The following is a 19,373-nucleotide window of genomic DNA, read 5'->3' as shown; positions in this document are numbered from 1 at the left end:
TCAGCTTATCTCGTTATAACTGGGGTAGCTGGAGACACGTCACTCATTTTGGTTTTTCTTTTACGTCGCACCGACACAGACATGTTTTATGGTGACGATGGGATAGAACTGAGAAGGAAGCTACTGTGGCCTAGAGTAAGGTACAGCCCCACCATTTTGCTGGTGTGAAAGTGGGAAACCACGGAAAACTATCTGCGGGTTTCGAACACGCTATCTCTCAGTGCAAGTTGACAGCTATGTGACCCAAATGGCGTAGCCACTCGCTCGTTCATTTTGGGTTTTGACCAGGGTTTTAAGGCCACACCCCCTTACTGAAATCGCATAACATTTTAGGTGGAAATTTCAGCACAGGATCCATCAGTACTTGAATCTCGGTTGTGTGGGTGCAAAGCTATCAACTTAGCCACTGCACTAATCACACCCTCCTACACCAGTTTGTACAGCTAAACATTAGTCTGATTTCAGACAGACCTAACATTTGTATGGAGTGATTAAGGAGTAAGCCTTTAGGTAGCATGACTTGGTGCATGTACTGTGCACATGGATTTGTGTTCTAATTAGTAATACCCGTGCGCTTCGCTGCACGTACATCAATGACAGTGAATTTCAGGGAAAGTTTAACAATTAATGGTCATTACTGAAAGAATTTTGTTACATAATAATATTTTGCAGTTTTCAGGTTAAAGGGCCAAAATGCATTCATTAAGATAGATTGTTTCTTCCCTCTAGATGTATTTCACTTAATATGTCTTACTCTGTCAAGACACACATATTCTATTACTAAGATGGTTTCTGTGTACTTTACACCACGTACCTATGTTATTTTACTTAATCCAGACATTTATTGATCTGGATAGCAACGGCGCCGGATTAATCTGGAATGTTTTACTGTATATTCTATGTAGCAGGCACCCTCCCCTAGTGCCAAACAGTGGGATCACTTCAGGGAACTCTCTTTATTGATCACTTATCTATCATTAATTTCTTAATACCTCAAAAATGTTTCTCAGTACTCTCAGGGCTTGATCGTAAAATATCATGTGATCTTTCAGGAAACTTTTAAGCCCGCAAAAACTGGAGATCGTCGCTTTGGAGGAAAATTTTCCTATTGGGTGAAAAATTGCTTACTCTTGTGTACTTATACTGTTTTGCTTCTGAGCCTCAATTTCAGGGGTATCAAGTTCTCTGGCCCCAAGATTTTAAGTTTCTAGGGTGCCTGGAATCACATCATTAATCAGTGCCTATTTTTATACCTACCTTTATATATCGCTACACTTCGGCTTTCACCTAGCAGTATAGATTAAATAAAGTACTTGCATTTTCTGTTTCATTTTAGAGATTTCAGACATAGACAACGATGCCATGTTCTTAGTGACTTCTCTTAGATAACCCGTGTTATCACATTGTTTGATCTGGTGCATTTCTAATTATTTGCGACTATAATTTAGAATGAAATGGTTGTGGACTTGTTAGAGGCACTATACCAACAGTTTCCTGTTCAGCTCTGTACAAGATGCAACTATTTATGTTTGGTCACTCCTGCCACATTGGCAGATTTGACAGGAAGTTGCGAGCCTAGCCAAAATAAATTGTTGGGATCTTTTCCAGGTGAGTGTTAATGGAGCATAGTAGGACTCTTGTTATAAACTTGGATGGTGAGAGAAAAGAGAGAATTTAGTGAATAATTGTATTCATATAGTTACAAGAAGGGAAGGGTGAGTTTGAACTCAACCACCAACAGCCCTGAATATGGTTTTCTCTGGCTCCCAGACATATGCCTGGGCTGTATCTTAATTGAACCTATCACATTGTCGCTGAAAACCTATTTGTGACAGAATGACGTGAACACATTAAAAAAGAGGAAGAGAGAAAATTGAGGTGATTTAATGATTTCTTGAATTCAGTACATATACTACTGTACATCTGACAAATAGACTGAATTTTGGCTTTTGTAAATAGAATGCAGAAATGTACTATTGTTTATGGTGATTTTCAGAACTACTTATTCACTGAGGGACTGCCTGGCATGTGCGATAAAGGCGTACTCGGTTCACCCGGAAGGACGTAGGTTCGATTCTCCGTCAAGAAGTCGAAAAAATTAAGAAACGAGATTTCCACTCCCGGAGGCGCACATGGCCCTGAGGTTCACTCAGCATACACCAAAAATGACTGTAGTACTAGGTTAATTTCTGGGAGCAAAGGCGGCCGGGCGCAGAGCTAACCACTCTACCTCATCAAGTGCCGAAGTTGCGGATAGTGGAAGCCTTTACCTCCCACCCCTCCAAGGGCCTTCATGGCCTGTACAGAGATGACTTTGTTTTGATTTGCTTATTTATTCACTGATGGAAATATAGCCAAGTAAAACTAACTTCATTTTATTGGATGCCATAAACACTGTACGCTCTTCTTCTTCTTCTTCTTCTTCTTCTTCTTCTTGGTTCGATTTCGAATATCGCGACCTTCATGCAATTCCGTGAACAATACTCCGCCATGTTCCGCTGCCTTCTGCTTTGTGCATTATTCTTTCAAGTGGCAGATTCGTATTTTACCGTCAATGTACCGGTTCGGCGCACTCAGCCGTTTTCCATCAACTTTACTCCGGAAGATATGCTTCTTAATGCCTTTTCTCGCCGAAAAATTCCAGTATTTGCCTTTGGATGTTGGGGAGTAAGCGTGCATTAGAAGCAATCCTTAACTCCTTCTGAATTGATTCATTCGTTCTTCTTACTACCCATGATACTCGTACCATTCTTCGATAGCACGTCGTCTTGAAGGCTTCGAATCTCCTACGGCATGCAACACTTACTGGACTCGGCACCATTTCCATATTTTTGTTAGGCTAGACAGTCCATTTTTAGCCATATCTATTCTTCTGTTCAATTTAACGCACCCTGTCTGTCCCCACTACCATCAAATAACACTTGGTTCGATTTAATGTAAGTCCTGCTTCTTCACAGAAACCTCTCAGTGCATCGTAGAAGTTCTGCCAGCTCTTCCTCCGAAAGCCAGAAGCGTAGTATCGTCTGCATAGCGGAGATTGTAGATTGTTCTCTAGCCTCCTGTTTCAGCCCACATCTCCAGTCCTCTGTGGCTTTTCTGATGATCCATTCTCCATACACGTCCGACGCCTTTTCCGATCTTAAAGGACTCTGATAACTTCCCATCATTTCTAACGTATTCCGTGTTGTTCGTATATAATGAGTTCATCAGTCGTATACGATTGCTGCCGGTTTCATGGCTAAATGATTAGCATGCTGGCCTTTGGTCCATGGAGGCCCCGGTTCGATTCCCGACCGGGACTGGGATTTTAACCTTCATTGGTTAATTCCAATGGCTTGGAGCTGGGTGTGTGCGCCATCTTCAACATTAGAATTCATCATAGGTAGGGTCCCATCCTCAGTGACGCGCAGGTCGCCTATATGGCGTCAACTCGAAAGACGTGCGCCAGGCCTCTTCGGAGGCCACATGCCGTTATTATTAGTTGTATAAGATGACTTGGTACTGCCGTTCCCTCAAGCACTTGCCAAAGGTGGTTCCAATTAACATTATCGAAGGCTTTAGAGTAATCCATGAAACAGAATATCTGCGCGTTTATTATCTGTTCTCTCGCCCTGTTACAAAGCCTGCTTGCTCTGGGGGTATCTGAAGAATGAGAAAGTACTTCAAGCGTTCTTGTATAATATTTAATATAACCTTGCTGGCGTGGTTTATTAGCAATATGGTTCTGTAATTCGCACAATGTTGTGTTGATCCCTTTTTGTGTAATGACATGTATATGGATTCCTTCCACTCATTTGGCCAGTTGAAAGTGACCCATATTTTGTTGCAGATCTGTAGCAGTATGTCATTCGCGGGTTCCCCTGCTCCTTGTATCATTTCCGCTACTATTCCGTCTGACCCAGCCGATTTGTTATTAGCAAAGCTCCGTAAAGCCGCTTCTGCTTCACGTTTTTAAGACCACTGGTCTCTGTTGTTTGGCCCTCTCTGAACCTTCGGCTGCTTCCTTCAGTTTGGTTTTCATGGTCTTCCAGAGCTCCTTCGCGTTTGCATAATTTACAGAGTAAATGCTTAAGGTGAAAGTGAAATAGTGAAACATGCAGTTTAAGGATAATTACTTATTAAGTATAGGCTATAATAATTGCTATACATTAAACTGATTCCCTTACATATGAAGCTTAAGTTTGTTATAATTGTGTATGTACTGTTTGTTTGGGTTGAGTTTTAAACAATATATGTTTTCTAGCCACGGAAGATGAGAAAACAACCTTCCTTGAAACCCTACACTTCATATCCAGGACAATAAAATTGGATTTATTGTGTCTGTTTTACAAAAAGAAGGTACCGTATATTAGGCCTATTTAATTAGCGCATTAGTAGAAAGGTAAACAATGCACTATGGGCTGGGAACTAAATGTAGCTGGAGTAAGTTTTCTTAGTGTGTAGAGAACATTCTTAACCCCGTACAATTTGTCTGACGTTATCTCCGGCTCACTAATGCGTGTTTTTATGGCTTACAGTTGAACATGGCATCAGAAAACATCTTCGCAGTTATGATTGTGGCAGCTGCGTTCTAGTACAAACTCGCTAATTTGTTAGGTTCGTGTTAACATGGTGGAGAAGAAATCAGTAAGCTTTGGAAGTAGTTCAGTTCTAGTATTTCAGTCTTAACCTTCAACCGGTATCATATATTTTTGTAAAGTAACTGATATCGTGGGGGCTATGAGACCCCAGATATTTACTAGGATATTTAGCATTTTCTTAATTTTCTTGTTGTTTATTGAAATATATTTCTTTAAAAATATGTTTTCAGTTATGTCACAGCAAACTTAAAATAATTACATACCCAAAAGAGAATATTAAAATAAAGCTCTGAGAAAAGGAACTTCCCTATTTTTCTAAACATTAAAAAAAATATTAACATAATTTATTTGCTTTTATAAACAACCTTTAATCGGCAGAAGAAACAAAATAACTGGGGGTTTTAATTCTTGGGTTCCACATGTGATATAATCTTGATATTGACTACTTGAGAGCACTCTTGAAATACAGTACACGGAGAAACCTGATTTTGACCATTTCTGATTAATGAATGGCATTGTTTGTTGTCTATCGAATGAAATCACTACACATACATTAGCACACAGTCATTGCCACACCCTAGTGACTTCACTGTATCGTAAAACAGGTTCTTTGAATAGGCAGAGAGGTGACTTACTCATTCCTGGAATGTCATTTGAATGAGAAGTAAGTCGATTTAATTATGGGCGTGTGATTGCTGTGACATCATAGACTCCCGCTCCTCATCTCTCTCGCTCTCTCTCTTCATTTTTATAATGGGAAACATCTGTCAGATAGGGAATCACAGTTTTAATGACGTATGCATTTTTATTAATTGAAGCTGTCTTTCACTATTTGGCATTTTGTTTGTACTTAATACTTGAGTTTTTACTATCTATGATATTATATAAAGGTCAGTCGTATGTGTGGCTACTCATTCCTTGCAGTAATCTTTGGAACAGTTGTTTTGCACATGTTGTTTGTAGTTTACAGTAAAGCTGAGCTATACTACAAAGGTTTTCTCATTAACATCTCTGAGCAGTTCACTTTTAATTACGTAATTTTATTTCATTAACTATGCTGTATTGCAGATGGCAAAAAGACCTCGATATTCCTCAAGTAAAAAATTTTCTTGTATTTAATATTCCTGAAAGTCCTTGTCCCCGTGATAGTTGCTCAGAATCAGAATGAATACATAACATTTTATGTTCCGCGCATTTTTTTTTATTTTTTTTTTAATTTTTTTTTTTTTTTGCTAGTGGTTTTAACGTCTTCCGGATGCAGGTGGTGGGTTCAAATCCCACCGTGGGCAACCCTGAAAGTGGTTGTCCATACTTTCCCATTTTCACACCAGGCAAATGTTAGGGCTGTACTTTAATTAAGGCTACGGCCGCTACCTTCCCAATCCTAGCCCTTTCCCATCCTTCCGTCGCCGAAAACCTTCAAAAGAATCTCTCTCTCATTCATCGATTGATGCTAATTTTAAAATATATTGTTTTTGATTCTAAACATTCGGCTAATGTTCTGTACTGGAATAGCCACATATTTTACATGTAACATTAATGATCATCTTGTTAGCTGACATTTTTGTTAGAGATTTGCCTGTTTTGAAAATGGGAAGCCACGGGAAAACATCTTCTGGGCTGCGGACGGCGGGATTCGAACCCACCATCTTCCGAATGCAAGCTCACATGTGCGCAACCGTAACCGCGCGGCCAACTTGCTCGGTGTGTGCATAAATTCATTTTGTTTGTATATTTTTCTTTGTTTCAACTCTTCCATCCCTGTTGGAAAGATCACACAAGCGATCTGTCGATGCTGACTTCCAGTGAAGGATATGAGTTATACGGTTTTTCTTCCTAATCATTCGCTACGTTCGGACAATAGGGGCTGTACTGTAGCTCTGTTGACGAATGTGATACTGAACCGAAGAGTGGCGATTACAATTGAATATATTTTGCTTTTAATCATCTGTAACATAGAATCAGAGTAAACTTACCTAATTCAACTTTGTTGAGGTAGCTTCTCATATTTCGATCCTCCCAGCCTTTTTCCATCACTGCTAGCTCACTATTTCGGTCTTTGCATTGGAAATGCGCTTCAAACCAAGTTGCCATGTGTTTACTGAAGTAGTAACAGCTTCCTCCATAGCGTACGAACTCTGGTGGACAGAGATATTTCCGCCGTGGTGCACTGTTAACTCCTGTAAAATAACATTAAAAAAGAATGAATATATATGAGGAAACAAGTTTGAGACCATATTTTGTTTCTTAATGTACAGTAAACAACTCATCAAATTACCTTGTTATACCACTCTCACTTTAGCAAAAAAAAAAAAAAAAACCATTAAATACACTTTCACTATTGAAGGTTTAGTTGACATTTTCCCCCACCGGGCGAGTTGGCCGCGAGGTTAGGGGCGCGCAGCTGTGAGCTTGCATCCGGGAGATAGTGGGTTCGAGCCCCACTGTCGGCAGCCCTGACGATGTTTTTCGATGGTTTCCCATTTTCACACCATGCAAATGCTGTACCTTAATTAAGGCCACGGCCGATTCGTTCCCACTCCTAGGTCTTTCCTAGCGCATCGTCGCCATTAGACCTATCTGTGTCAGTGCGACGTAAAGCAAGTTGAAAAAAGTTTTCCCCCTGTCTCAGTAGTTAGCGTTATATGCTAGTTTTTCATTTATTTTTATGTTTGGGATATCATCCATGCCCCTGTATTAAAATAGTTACAAGTTGCTAAAAACGTGTGTAGTGTTTTAAGACGTACTTTAGTTGATCTCTGGCGTAGTATGTAGTCTAGAAGCCATTCTTGGTCGCTATAAGCATTTGACGTAGCATTTAATCCACCTGTTCAAAGAAGGCTGCGTTCAGCGCAAACTTCTCCCACGCATGGAGTGCGTTTATCTCATTGAGAAAGAGTCTTCTGTCTACGGGGGGAACTTCATGGCATACACCATTTTATCATTCTTTTCACCTCGGGTCACCACCATTCACACTGGTGGAGTTAAAGACTGATCTGTCGAGGGCATCGATGTCAGACAGTGATGTGGGTCGAATCTGTAAAACAGGATCATAGTACGAGGAAACGTTTGTTCACACTGGAGGTTATACTATTTTCCATAACATGGAGATAATGCCTTGAAGTTCTCTTCGGCTAAATGTTGATTATGAAAACAGTAATTGCAACGCTCATAACGATGTTAACCACAGCTTTGTCCATCTTCGCAGAAATGAGAAACCCATTACAACTCGAATTGATAACTTTTTAATTCTTAACGATAAACTCTTTAAGTTTTAAATCTTGTTTCGGACACTTAAGGCCATGGCATTAACATTTTATCACGTTCGGATGACGCATTTTGCTGCTACGTAGTTAAAGTCTAGGTTTGTCCGTAGGATGAAAAAAAATTCTTGTTTTTGTTCCGATTACAATAACTCCAGAAGCAAACACGGCAACCGAATTTGTATATCGCTGTTAAACCCAGAAAGATTGGATTTGTAATTTGGTGCATTTGAGTTTGAGATTGGTGCACCCATTCATTGTTTATAGAAGTTTAAACTCGAGTATCCGCACTTTTGAATCCGACTGTAGTGCTCACTCTAATAATATGGAGGAGGAGAAGAAGAAAGCAAGCTTCATATTTGACGTGACATTTATATGATCACAGCCCAAGACGCGTAGTTTTACGTAAAATCCGAACTAGACTGACTCGACTTTTCATTCGAAGAGCTTTTCGTACATTGGTAGGAATTTGTATCATAACCACCTTGGTGTAAAACCAGTGACTATGCTACTTGGCTGTCATGCTCCTGAAGAATAAGAAGAAGAAGAAGAAGAAGAAGAAGAAGAAGAAGCGTTATTAATTTGAATGATTACATGTAGGACTGGTCGCAAGTGGGATACAAGCTTCTGACCTCACTTAGAGTAGCATCAAACATGAATCACGGACGAGGAGGGAAGTGCTCCTTGATTAGTACTCGGGAGCGAGGTGAAGGTGAATGTGAATGTTAATAGATACTTCCAGTGGCAAGGAGCGGCCTTGCTTCATCACTGTCACAGAGGGAATAAATAATGAATTAATTATATGGTTCTGCTCAGTTTTTCGTATCCCACTGTCATGGCTTAGATGAAATAGAAAATGTAATTGTAGAGCTACTCACTTTGAAGTTGTATGTTGGGTATTCAGCCCGAAGGCTGGTTTGATCCTCTGCAGCTCCGCCAACAGCTGTCATAAATAGCCTAGGCGTCACTGAAGAGGCGTACTAGGGAAACGAGGAGTGAGGTAGTTTCCCGTTGCTTTCCTCACCGAGTCAGCCGTTACTGTTACATATCAGTCTGCCAAGCCCACTGAAATGCATGCACCAGCCGACCCTATGAGCGATATTTTCACACCATTCATAACAGGGACTCGCTGCATAAGCTATGGTATTACTAGCATCACTCATAGGGTATACCTCAGTCACTTTCATATTGTCAAAGCCAAGGATGAGACTGAGACAGACAGGTCAATCAAAGTAACATATTTGATATATCCCATACCAGAAGACATAGTGCACTGTAAACACTACATCTCGCCAGCAAAGGCACAACGAGATTCGAATCCTGACGCTGGTAGCGGCCGTTGTTACTCTGGTTTTCCTTACCTCATTCCTGGAGAGTAGTGGGATAGTATCCTCGCTTCCACGAACGCCATTAGGCCTACAGCTCAGATCAGGTTGGTTTCACACACAAGTGTACAGGTTGTCTAGAGTGACCTTAGCGATATATATGTACTATTGGCCTTACGTTGCACGGACACAAATAGGTCTTATGGCAACAAGGGGATAGAAAAGGGCCAGGAGTTGGAAGGAAGCGGCCGTGGTCTTAATTAAGGTGTAAAATTAAGGTACCTGGTGTAAAAATGGAAACTACGGAAAACTCTCTTCAGCGCCGCCTACGGTGGGGTTCGAACCCACTATCTCCCGAATGTAAGCTCAAGAGCTGCGCGCCGCTAACCAACTGACTCCGTAGAAGCAATGTAAAATTGTCTTCCTATGATAGATATCGTGACGGCGACAAATACATTCAGTATACGAGTAGGAAAGGTAACCGTTTGAGACGAAAGGAACCACTAATCACAGAGGGCAAGATAGAAGGGAAACATGGACGTCGACGGATAAGATTAACCTGGCGCGGAACTTCGAACAGTGAGTTGTTCGACACTCATGATAACGGCAGCCCTGATGTGGAGGCGCAGAATAGGAAAAACGGGTTGCCAGTCTTCTGTGAGGAGACGGCATGAGAAGAAGAAGAAGAAGAAGAAGAAGAAGAAGAAGAAGAAGAAGAAGATGATGATGATGATGATGATGATGATGATGATGATAAAGCCCCTTTGAATTCGACAATCTGTAGACCGTGATACATCATGTTATAAAAGTATAGTATACGTCACATTCTCTAAAGATATCGAGAAACTAGAAGCATTCTTCGTTGCATGTACGAGCCTATGACAAGTTATTGGAATTTTTGCAACTGTAGCGATATAGGAGGACAGATAACCTCTTTGTATTCGACTATCTATAGACCTTGATTCAGCAGGTTGTGTGTTGTGCACCACATCTTCCCAAAGATAAAGCAAGCAAGCCAAGCCCACCAGCTAGCCAGCTTGTAGTTTTACAGTATATGACTGTATGTGATCATAGTCACGAGACCTCCATTTTACGTGAAATCCGAACTACGAGGACGTAACTTTTTTTATTTTAAAAATCCCACGTGCATGTGCCGGGTTTCGGAATACATCTGCGTTTGTGATAAACCAGTTACATTGGCACTCCGCTATCACGGCCCTTAATTTTATGTCCTCAAGGATATCTATCGAGAAAATAAAATCACTCCTTGTTTTACGCACGAGTCTCCGATGTCACTGAAGATTTTCGTAAACGATACAGCGAGTATCACGGAACTAGATTATCTTAAGCAGACCCTACACGATCAATAAAACTGTCAGTACCGAAAAATATTGACAGTAATACTGATCGTGTGTGGACTGGAATGATGGAATGAAGGCCAGTACTGAAGCAGATCCGGATTTCCTGATCTGCGAGCGTCAGTACTGTAGAGTGGTGGGGATACTGACAGTTATACTGACCGTGTGAGTGCGCTTGTCATTATTTCTGTCAGTATCAACGGAGCAGCGGTGGACGACAAATGCGTTTCTCACCAAGGCCAAGTAGAGGTGCTTGTGGAACCGTCAAGTAGGCCTATTGCAAAAGTTTATCGAGGTATATGAAACGCTGCCAGAATAAACGTACTTAACAAAATACTTTTCCACAACTGCTGTATTGATGGAAACTGGTGACATTATAGCGGAAAACTTTAAATCTTCAAAATATATACCAGTGTTGTAAGATACCTCACTGTCACCGCTAATCTCTCTGCCACCGATAAACAGCACCGCATGTTTGTATTTTGCCTTATTATTTATTTTTTTTTGCTAGGGGCTTTACGTCGCACCGACACAGATAGGTCTTATGGCGACGATGGGATAGGAAAGGCCTAGGAGTTGGAAGGAAGCGGCCGTGGCCTTAATTAAGATACAGCCCCAGCATTTGCCTGGTGTGAAAATGGGCAACCACGGAAAACCATCTTCTTTTGCCTTATTACAAAAGGCTCTACCAATCTTCAAAATTTATACCAGTTGTAAGATACCTCACTGTCACCGCTAATCTCTCTGCCACCGATAAACAGCACCGCATGTTTGTATTTTGCCTTATTACAAAAGGCTCTACCATTCGTAGTAATTTCGCAAAAGTACCCTCACGCATTCGGAGATGGTTCTGATAATCTTCTGCTTCGGTATATTGTGTTTCCCTCAACACTTCATGTGAGAATACTCTTCTCTTTTCCTAACCCATCGTTTACGTTTAAAACTGCGTTTCGTGCAGTACTAATATGACAGCTGCAAACTGCCCGTCTTTTACGATCCATTTTGATAGAATACCGCAATTGCATGTTATAAATCGCATTCCGTAGTGACGGTTATTGACTTTATTTGTAAAGTGAGAATGCCGCAATGGTAAGCTAGTCACTGGTACTGACCAAAATATTGACAGTAATAATGATCGTGTAAGGTCGCTACAATATTGATGCGTACTGTCAGTATTATTGACTCAGTATTACTGATCAGTATTACTGACCGTGTAGGGTCTGCTTTACAGTGGAACGGAACTCGTAACTAAATCTTCAGAAAGGTAGTAAACTATTTGTATAAGGAACATTCCTTGAAAGTACTGTATTCTGCGCAACAATATGAAATTCTTCTTCCGATCGCTCGTATATTATTTTGAAAATGAATTTTAATGCATGCGTTGACATGCAGGAATCAACTGTAGTTGTGGAAAAAAAAATAGCATTTACTTAATAAAGGTTGCGATATTATCTTTATTTTTCAAACATGGTGGTTGGCAGGTTCGATCCTAGCTCAGTCCGGTGGTATTTGAAGGTGCTCAAATACGCCAGCCTCGTGTCGGTAGATTTACTGGCACGTAAAAGAACTCCTGCGGGACTAAATTCCGGCACCTCGGCGTCTCCGAAAGCCGTAAAAGAGTAGTTAGTGGGACGTAAAACAATTAACATTATTAACATTATTATTAAGATGGTGGTGATTATTGTTTTAAGAGGAAGTACAACTGGGCAACCATCCTGTATCAACACTAATCAGAGAGAAAAATGGAAGGGTTCCGACACTTCGAAAAATGAAGGTATCAGCCAAAGAAAGGCAAGGGCCACAAAGGGCATGAAAATCAAAGACTCGCTAGGCCTCAAGTGCTCTAATACCTTCGGGGTCGGAAAAGAACAAGAGTTGACCAAGGGAGGTTGGATACGATAGATGCAAGTGAGGAGCCTGGCACAAGTAAGTGGAGGCAATGCCAGGACTCAGCGAAGGGCCCCGTGGTCGGCACCCCAAAATATTCGATCTGATCTGTGGAATGGGTGTTAATCTATTCAGTAATAACAGTGTAAAGGGAAACAATGACGCCCATGGTTAATTAAACTACGGAAATGTTCATTTATTTCATGATTAATTTAATAAACTTCAAAACCGTAAGTCCCAATAGAGAAGACTCGTAGCTCCCCAACGAATAAGGACCTCCAGTGATGAACTTGGAGAGTCATTAAAAGAGAAGAGGGAGAGATCTTCGGAATGCAAACAACGATGAGTTGGGAAGAGAACAAACGGTGATAACGCAAGATTGGGCAGGAAATAAGATATAAGTCCGGGCCATGCACGAGGAAACAATAACGTATTTACAAATTTGAATGCTTTAACGTCCTTTTAAAATACGATACTAGAACTCCGTTGCTCCCAGATAGCAGTTCTTGAAATCGAGATGGTCCATTCAATGATGTGTTGTTTGACTCTGTTTCCCAGTGTTACTTTTATATTCAAGTTACATTGGCCACACGATTTTTAAATACTATTTTTTGTATACTAATTGATCTCAGTCGTCCAATCTTCAGTTAAAGAAGGTAATTGAAAAATTATCTCGCAATTGAAACAAGAAGAAAAGGACAGGTATAAATGAACTCATGCACATGAATTGTTATTCGAGTAAAGCCTATTTCGACTTTTGTAAGTACCATTTATGGAAGGCTCCAATCCTTTCCAATGCATCCATAAATCATAAGTTCTATTACCGTCCTTGATGTTGATGTGACTGCTGATCTGATGTCTCAGGATCCTTATATGACGTTCTTAACTCAGTTTTAGCAAAATCGCACGTAGGAGGAACTTCTATTCCTAGGTTCAGGTTCATTGTTGTGTCGTTCTGGTATCTCAGTTGTCGAGCTGGGCTGAGTGGCTCACACGGTAGAGCCTTCTGAGCCAAAGTTGGCAGGTTTGATCCCGGCTCAATCCAGTGGAATTTGAAGGTGCTTAAATACGCCAGCTTCATGTCGGGAGATTTAAAGAATTCCTGCAGGACAACACTCCGGCACTTCGGCGTCTGTGAAAATCGTAAAAGTAGTTAGTTACTTTATCACTCCATGGCGATATACCATTCGAAGGGCTTTGGCCTCCTTGACAACTTCTGCCCAGTCTTCTCTATTCCTTGCTTTATTTCTCCATCGTTTAACTCCCCATCCTCCTCTGGTCTTCTTCCACATTTCCCAGCCACCTAGTTCGTCGTTGTCCAGGTCTCTGAGAACCATCTATCACTACAGGTGTCACCACAGTTTAGGCTTCTGCTAATACTTCTTGCACCCCCTGTGGGTGAGGGACGCAGACGAAGAATTCACCCTCGGTATCCCCTGCCTGTCGTAAGGGGTGACTAAAAGGGTCGACCAAGGGATGATCAAATTAGAACCATGAAACTACTTGTGATTAGTACCACCACGCGGGGAATACCATGGGTCACTTTTACTTGCGTGTAGTACCACTATGTTGGGTACCAAATAGGTTTGTGATTAGTAGCAAACGAGAGCGCGACGGCTTTTACAGTACTTGTGATAAGTAGCACTATATGGCCGACACCATGGGATGAGAGAACTCATGGTTCTGGCTTGCCTATGATTAGTACCCACTATATGAGGAACACCGCGGTATAGTACGAGTCCCTGTGGTTAGTACACTTATGTGACGAACAGCCTAGGTTTGCGTTGCCTGTAAATGGCGCCGCAATGTGCGAAACACCGTAGGTCTGTAATACATGTGTGAAATACCGCGAGTCTACGCTACTCGTGAATAGTACCGCAACATGACAAATACCATGGTTCTACTTTCCTAGTGGTAAGTACCTTTGTAAGGGGCCGCTGACTTGGATTTTGGGACCCTTTCGACTACAAGTATCATCGTTTCAGTATTGTGCTATAGAAGCAGTCCCTTGGTCAGTAATACTATTGTTCTACGCCAGCTTATGTGCATGTGAGGCACTGTGGGTCGGTTCCACTTATCGTTTTAAATTCATGTCCGTCCATTCATTCTTCGTCCTCATGTTTTAAATTGTGGTCAGTGAATGTTTTTGGGCTTTTAATTTGTCATTTCATTTCGTCTCATTCCGCACCATTAGGGGCCGATGTCCTGGATGTTAGGCCCCCTTTAAACAACAAGCATCATCATCAGCATCACCAAGACTTCTTACTTTTAGTACTTTGCCCAGAGACCAACTACAGTACTTTTAGTAGTTAGTGGAACGTAAGACTATTATTATTATTATTATTATTATTATTATTATTATTATTATTATTATTATTATTATTATTATTATTATTATTTATTATTATTATTGCTGTTGTTGTTGTCGTCGTCGGAAGATTTTTCTAGAAGCGCAAGCCTGGGGCCTAAATACTGACTCAGATCTATAACATTTAAAGGGGCTGTTGAGTAACTATGGCGTGGAGAAACTTGAAATCTTAAATGATTTACTGTACACATTGAATTTGTGCATCTGAAAACAGTAGAATGTTGAATGAGAAATCAAATTAGTATTGGGGATTTTAAAATTATTTTTCTGATCCTCATATTACCATATAAGGAGCAGATAACAGCGCTCAGCTCATCTGGCCAATGAATCAGCCCGGCAGATAGGACACGCAGGCCAGAACGTGAGAGTGTTCGACTAAGGGTGTATTGTTAGAATGAGGAAGGGCAGTTATCTGATCTGTGCCTATTTCTGGTGCACATACGAAAATGAGAAGTATGGCTCATACTTTTCGTGCTCAGTACAATCACTCTGAGATCCGCGAATTTTCGTACTCTATGCAATCAATCACATTGAGATCCGTGTTGGTCGAATTTGAAGCAGGTCAGGTACTACTGCTAAAGTAAAAGAGATTGTTGCCAAAAAGGGCAGCTGGCAGATCTGTGTCATATTCTGCTGCACATACGAAAATTAGAATTATACACATACAGTCATACTATACCTTTACAATCACTGTGTTTTGCATTGGTTGAGTATGAAGTATGTCAGGTACTACCACTGAAGCCGCCAAATCGCATTCAGTGCTCTTAAAACTCAGTAATAATTGTGTATAATAAATAAATAAATAAATAAATACAAAATAAATAAACAAATAAATACACTTTCCTTGTTTTTAAAAATCCCAGATCCATAATTTATCTTTCGATGATCACTGCAGGGTCGATAAGAAAGGTCACGTGACATATCTTTGGCTACTGTCTATGTCAAAAGTAAATTTATTCGAGTGAACAGGAGGAGGGAAAGGTTAGCCGTCTGGCCACGCCTTGCCAACCTACTATCAGTTGGTCTGTTTTCGAAGAGGTTTCAAGACTTCGAAGGGCTCAAAATTGAACTTGTGTATCCAACCTTCCTCGTTTTCGGCTGATAATGTTCCCCTTTACTTCGAGTTTGAGCTGGTAGACTTGGAATGCAACACTCAGCCCAGGGACATATTTCTGCAGTTCTGAAATGTGCACGATTTTTATGAAATACTTCCCAAGTAGCAATATCCTTGACTGCACAGGCAAGCTGCCAAAGTTCTTTCAGTGCTCGGTTCCCCCTGCAGTATATGTGCGAGCCGTTTTTCTTTCTGTTATGAAACTGGTCAAGTCATGGCAATGTGCCGGTTTAGCGGTCTTAACCTGCACAACTCCGTGCTGTTGACTGTATTGAGAACACGTGTTTGCATAAAACGACGCGTTCCTAACGAAATGCGACTACCAGTGCACAATGCAACTGTTTGCATAACAGAATAACAGATCGCGGTGGTGATACTGATTTAAGAGGAAGTACAACTAGTCAACCATCCTGTATTAACACTAGTCAGAGGGGAAACAATGGAAGAGGTCGGACACTTCGAAAAATGAGGGTATTGCCAAAAGAAAGGCAAGGACCTCGAAAACCTAATGGCGTTGGGGTCGGTAAAGAACAAGAGGTCGGATAACAATGATGAAAATGAGGAGCCTTAACAAATAAGTGAAATCTATGCCAGACTCAGCTAGGTGAACCAAGATCGCAACCCACGTTTCCAAGTTGAGAGCACCTGGTCCCAATCAGAATAACATAAAACAATACAATGAAATACAGGAAACTGCCATTGTTATGTGAAGTGAAGGACACGACTGGCAAGTGAAGTTCGATGTGAAACACTTAACGGCGTGTCAGTGCAGGGGAAAGGTCCTTGGTTATCAGCCAGGAGATCGAGGATTCGAATAGTGGTATTGGCATTAAAAAAATACACGGGCCTCTATTACTCTGTTGTGCAACTGCTCCATTTGAACAGCATTTGCATTTCCACTCCGAATGCTCGCAATAGGTGCGTAGTTTATCATCACTGGTCCCTCGAAGGACTGTTATAGAGGTGTAAATATGCTGCGTGCCATGCACAGCGGGGAATAGCTTTTCATACGGATGCCAGTTAGTTCCAAAAAAGCGTATCCGCCTTTCAAGTTGAGAACTAGGTTTCGAGTTCTACTCTATGCATTATTTCTTTTTTAGGGTGTTGCGTTAACCAAATACGTGTGTATTTCTACTCATTGCGAAATCTGGCATTGTGCTTTTAATTGTTGTTAGTCCTGAAAAGGACTGATTTGGACATGACTAACCTCGTCCAGTATCCATCGGCTTGAACAACTTGTCGGAGCAGACGTGGCATTGATTCGACAAGCTTCCTAAAGTATTCCTCGCCGAAGGCGATCTACTCTCATGCGTCCAAAATAACGACCCACAAAGCATCATGCGAACGTGGGATAGGGTGAGGCCACGCATGTTCAATGGAGTTCAAATCTAGAGCTTGAGGGACCCATTTGAGCAGTTCAGTCGAGCCCTGGTCAGAAAACCAGCACTGAACACGACCGCTCCTGTGGATTGGGGAATTTTCTTGCATTGACTGTGTTACCTCATCTTGATAGCGCTCTCTCACATTCGGAACCATAATTTATTCAGAATGTCCAAATATTGGTCCGATGCGAGATGATCATCTATCCGATAATGTACTCCAGCCCCATCAGACGATATCCACCCCTAACACGACACAGATACGCAGCAACTGCGTGAACACTCGGCTATACATCTTTTGTCGTATCGGGCTCCCCGTGGTCTGTAAACATGAATCGGTCTGACTTCTGACGAACTGAAAGAAGTCTCGTCAGAGATCACATGATCCCAATTACGATTTAACTCAGTCTGGGCAAAGGCTCACCGATTGATCAATTGCTCATCGGAGAGAGAATCTTTGGTGGCAGCTTTTCCGCAGTGGGAGTCCGGCTTCTTGTAATCGATTACGAACCGGGGCATCCAGGAAGATTGGTCGCCTGCATGAGTTCCGCCGAGTTTAAGAACGGGTTCTCCTCTGAAGTTTCAACTAACCTGTTGTCTTCTTCCTTAGTAGAAACCCGCTTTAAACCAGTGCCCGGTAGACGTCCGATGTCCCCTGATATCCGCCACTGCTGTATCAATCTCTGAGTAGCCGTAGACGAAACGCCACACAGAATCGCTGCCTCACGAATGCTGACATTGTCGTCTTGGACGAGAGCCAGCAGTTGCTCTCTTGGCGCGTGTGAATAATGTGCCATGTTAGGCAAGAATTTTGTAGCATGCAGCTGACCCATTGGGCTGTTTGGAGCGTGCGATGTGCTTATAATTTCATAGTGCTGTATGCAAGTTAATTGCACGATAAAGTGAGAGAAGGAAGAGTGGAAGTGAGAGCGACTGACACAATGAGTGAAAACTACGGGCCGTGTTGCAAAACGCATCCAGATGAATGTACAAGGCCGAACATAACCGAAGTGGACTTTTGTTATATTTCACGTCTCCAGAGATGCGACATTTTTTTAATGTTCATCTGTACATTCCAGTACAGTAAATAAACGAACACACGTCTCATCTTAGGCCATAGTGTTCTTTGTTCTGCTGGAAAGGATGAGTACATGTACTTGTATGAACATTGTTGTTATTGTCAAATACATGTTTTTGTCATTATACCATTATTTTTTATTATGAAGGCCATGGACGCTGTGGTTGCTTCATCAGTCCGATTTCACTACAAACACACCTTCCACTTACCCCTGCCTTCCGAGACTAATTGCATGCATCTGCCTCTCTCACATACTTCCACCGAATATCGCGGCTGTGGGGAATAGCCGGTGCGCTCGCCAGACGTTGTCGCGCTCAATGAGGCGTTCAAGTCTTGGCCACCACTGCTCTAGGATATGCTTTCTGAATATGATACAGTGCTGAATATGATACAAGTGCTCAAAAAGTTTCGCCTATTACTGTCCTACATGGTGTTTGTCACGGAACCTCAAACCTGTTAAGACTATCCATGCTTGTTGTTTGTTTTTTTTTTTTTTTTTTTTTTTTTTTTGCTATTTGCTTTACGTCGCACCGACACAGATATGTCTTATGGCGACGATGGGATAGGAAATTCCTAGGAATTGGAAGGAAGCGGCCGTGGGTTTAATTAAGGTACAGCCCAGGCATCTGCCTGGTGTGAAAATGGGAAACCACGGAAAACCATCTTCAGGGCTGTCGACAGTGGGGCTCGAACCCACTTTCTCCCTATTACTGGATACTGGCTGCACTTAAGCGACTGCAGCTATCGAGCTCGGTGCTTGTTGTTTAAAGGGGCGTAACATTTAGGACATAGGCCCCTTAAGACTATTTATTGTAGGCCAAAGTCCGAGACACATTGTGACACGAATCCCATATCAGGATCGATATTTTTCCGATAGGAAGCATTTGTCATGTCGGTCAGTTTAACATCACTTGTAAGGTCGGTGGTGTATAGAAAACACGTGTAAAATTTAGGTAAACATGACAAAAGTACCCTTTTCTGCTACCGATCGGAATCGAATTATGGTATTGCTGCGAGAAGG

The 19,373-nt window shown here is 41.6% G+C and overlaps 2 protein-coding genes across 3 annotated transcripts in view; one reads left to right on the top strand and one right to left on the bottom strand.

Moving 5' to 3' along the window:
• Window positions 1–19,373, top strand: part of barc (RRM1_TatSF1_like and RRM2_TatSF1_like domain-containing protein barc) — a 396,586-nt gene that overhangs the window by 102,052 nt on the left and 275,161 nt on the right. The window lies entirely within an intron of this gene.
• LOC136857212 (snaclec botrocetin subunit beta) overlaps window positions 1–19,373 on the bottom strand; it is a 95,503-nt gene that overhangs the window by 9,902 nt on the left and 66,228 nt on the right. Inside the window, exon 2 of the mRNA XM_067135680.2 lies at window positions 6,557–6,760. Coding sequence (XP_066991781.2) covers window positions 6,557–6,760 — 204 coding nt within the window. The remainder of the gene's footprint in view (window positions 1–6,556; window positions 6,761–19,373) is intronic.

This window comes from Anabrus simplex, chromosome 1 (genome assembly GCF_040414725.1).
Source record: "Anabrus simplex isolate iqAnaSimp1 chromosome 1, ASM4041472v1, whole genome shotgun sequence".
NCBI classification, from domain to species: Eukaryota; Metazoa; Arthropoda; class Insecta; order Orthoptera; family Tettigoniidae; genus Anabrus; species Anabrus simplex.
The sequence above is the reverse complement of the archived record's forward strand: the minus strand, read 5'-3'. Positions and strand labels throughout refer to the sequence as shown.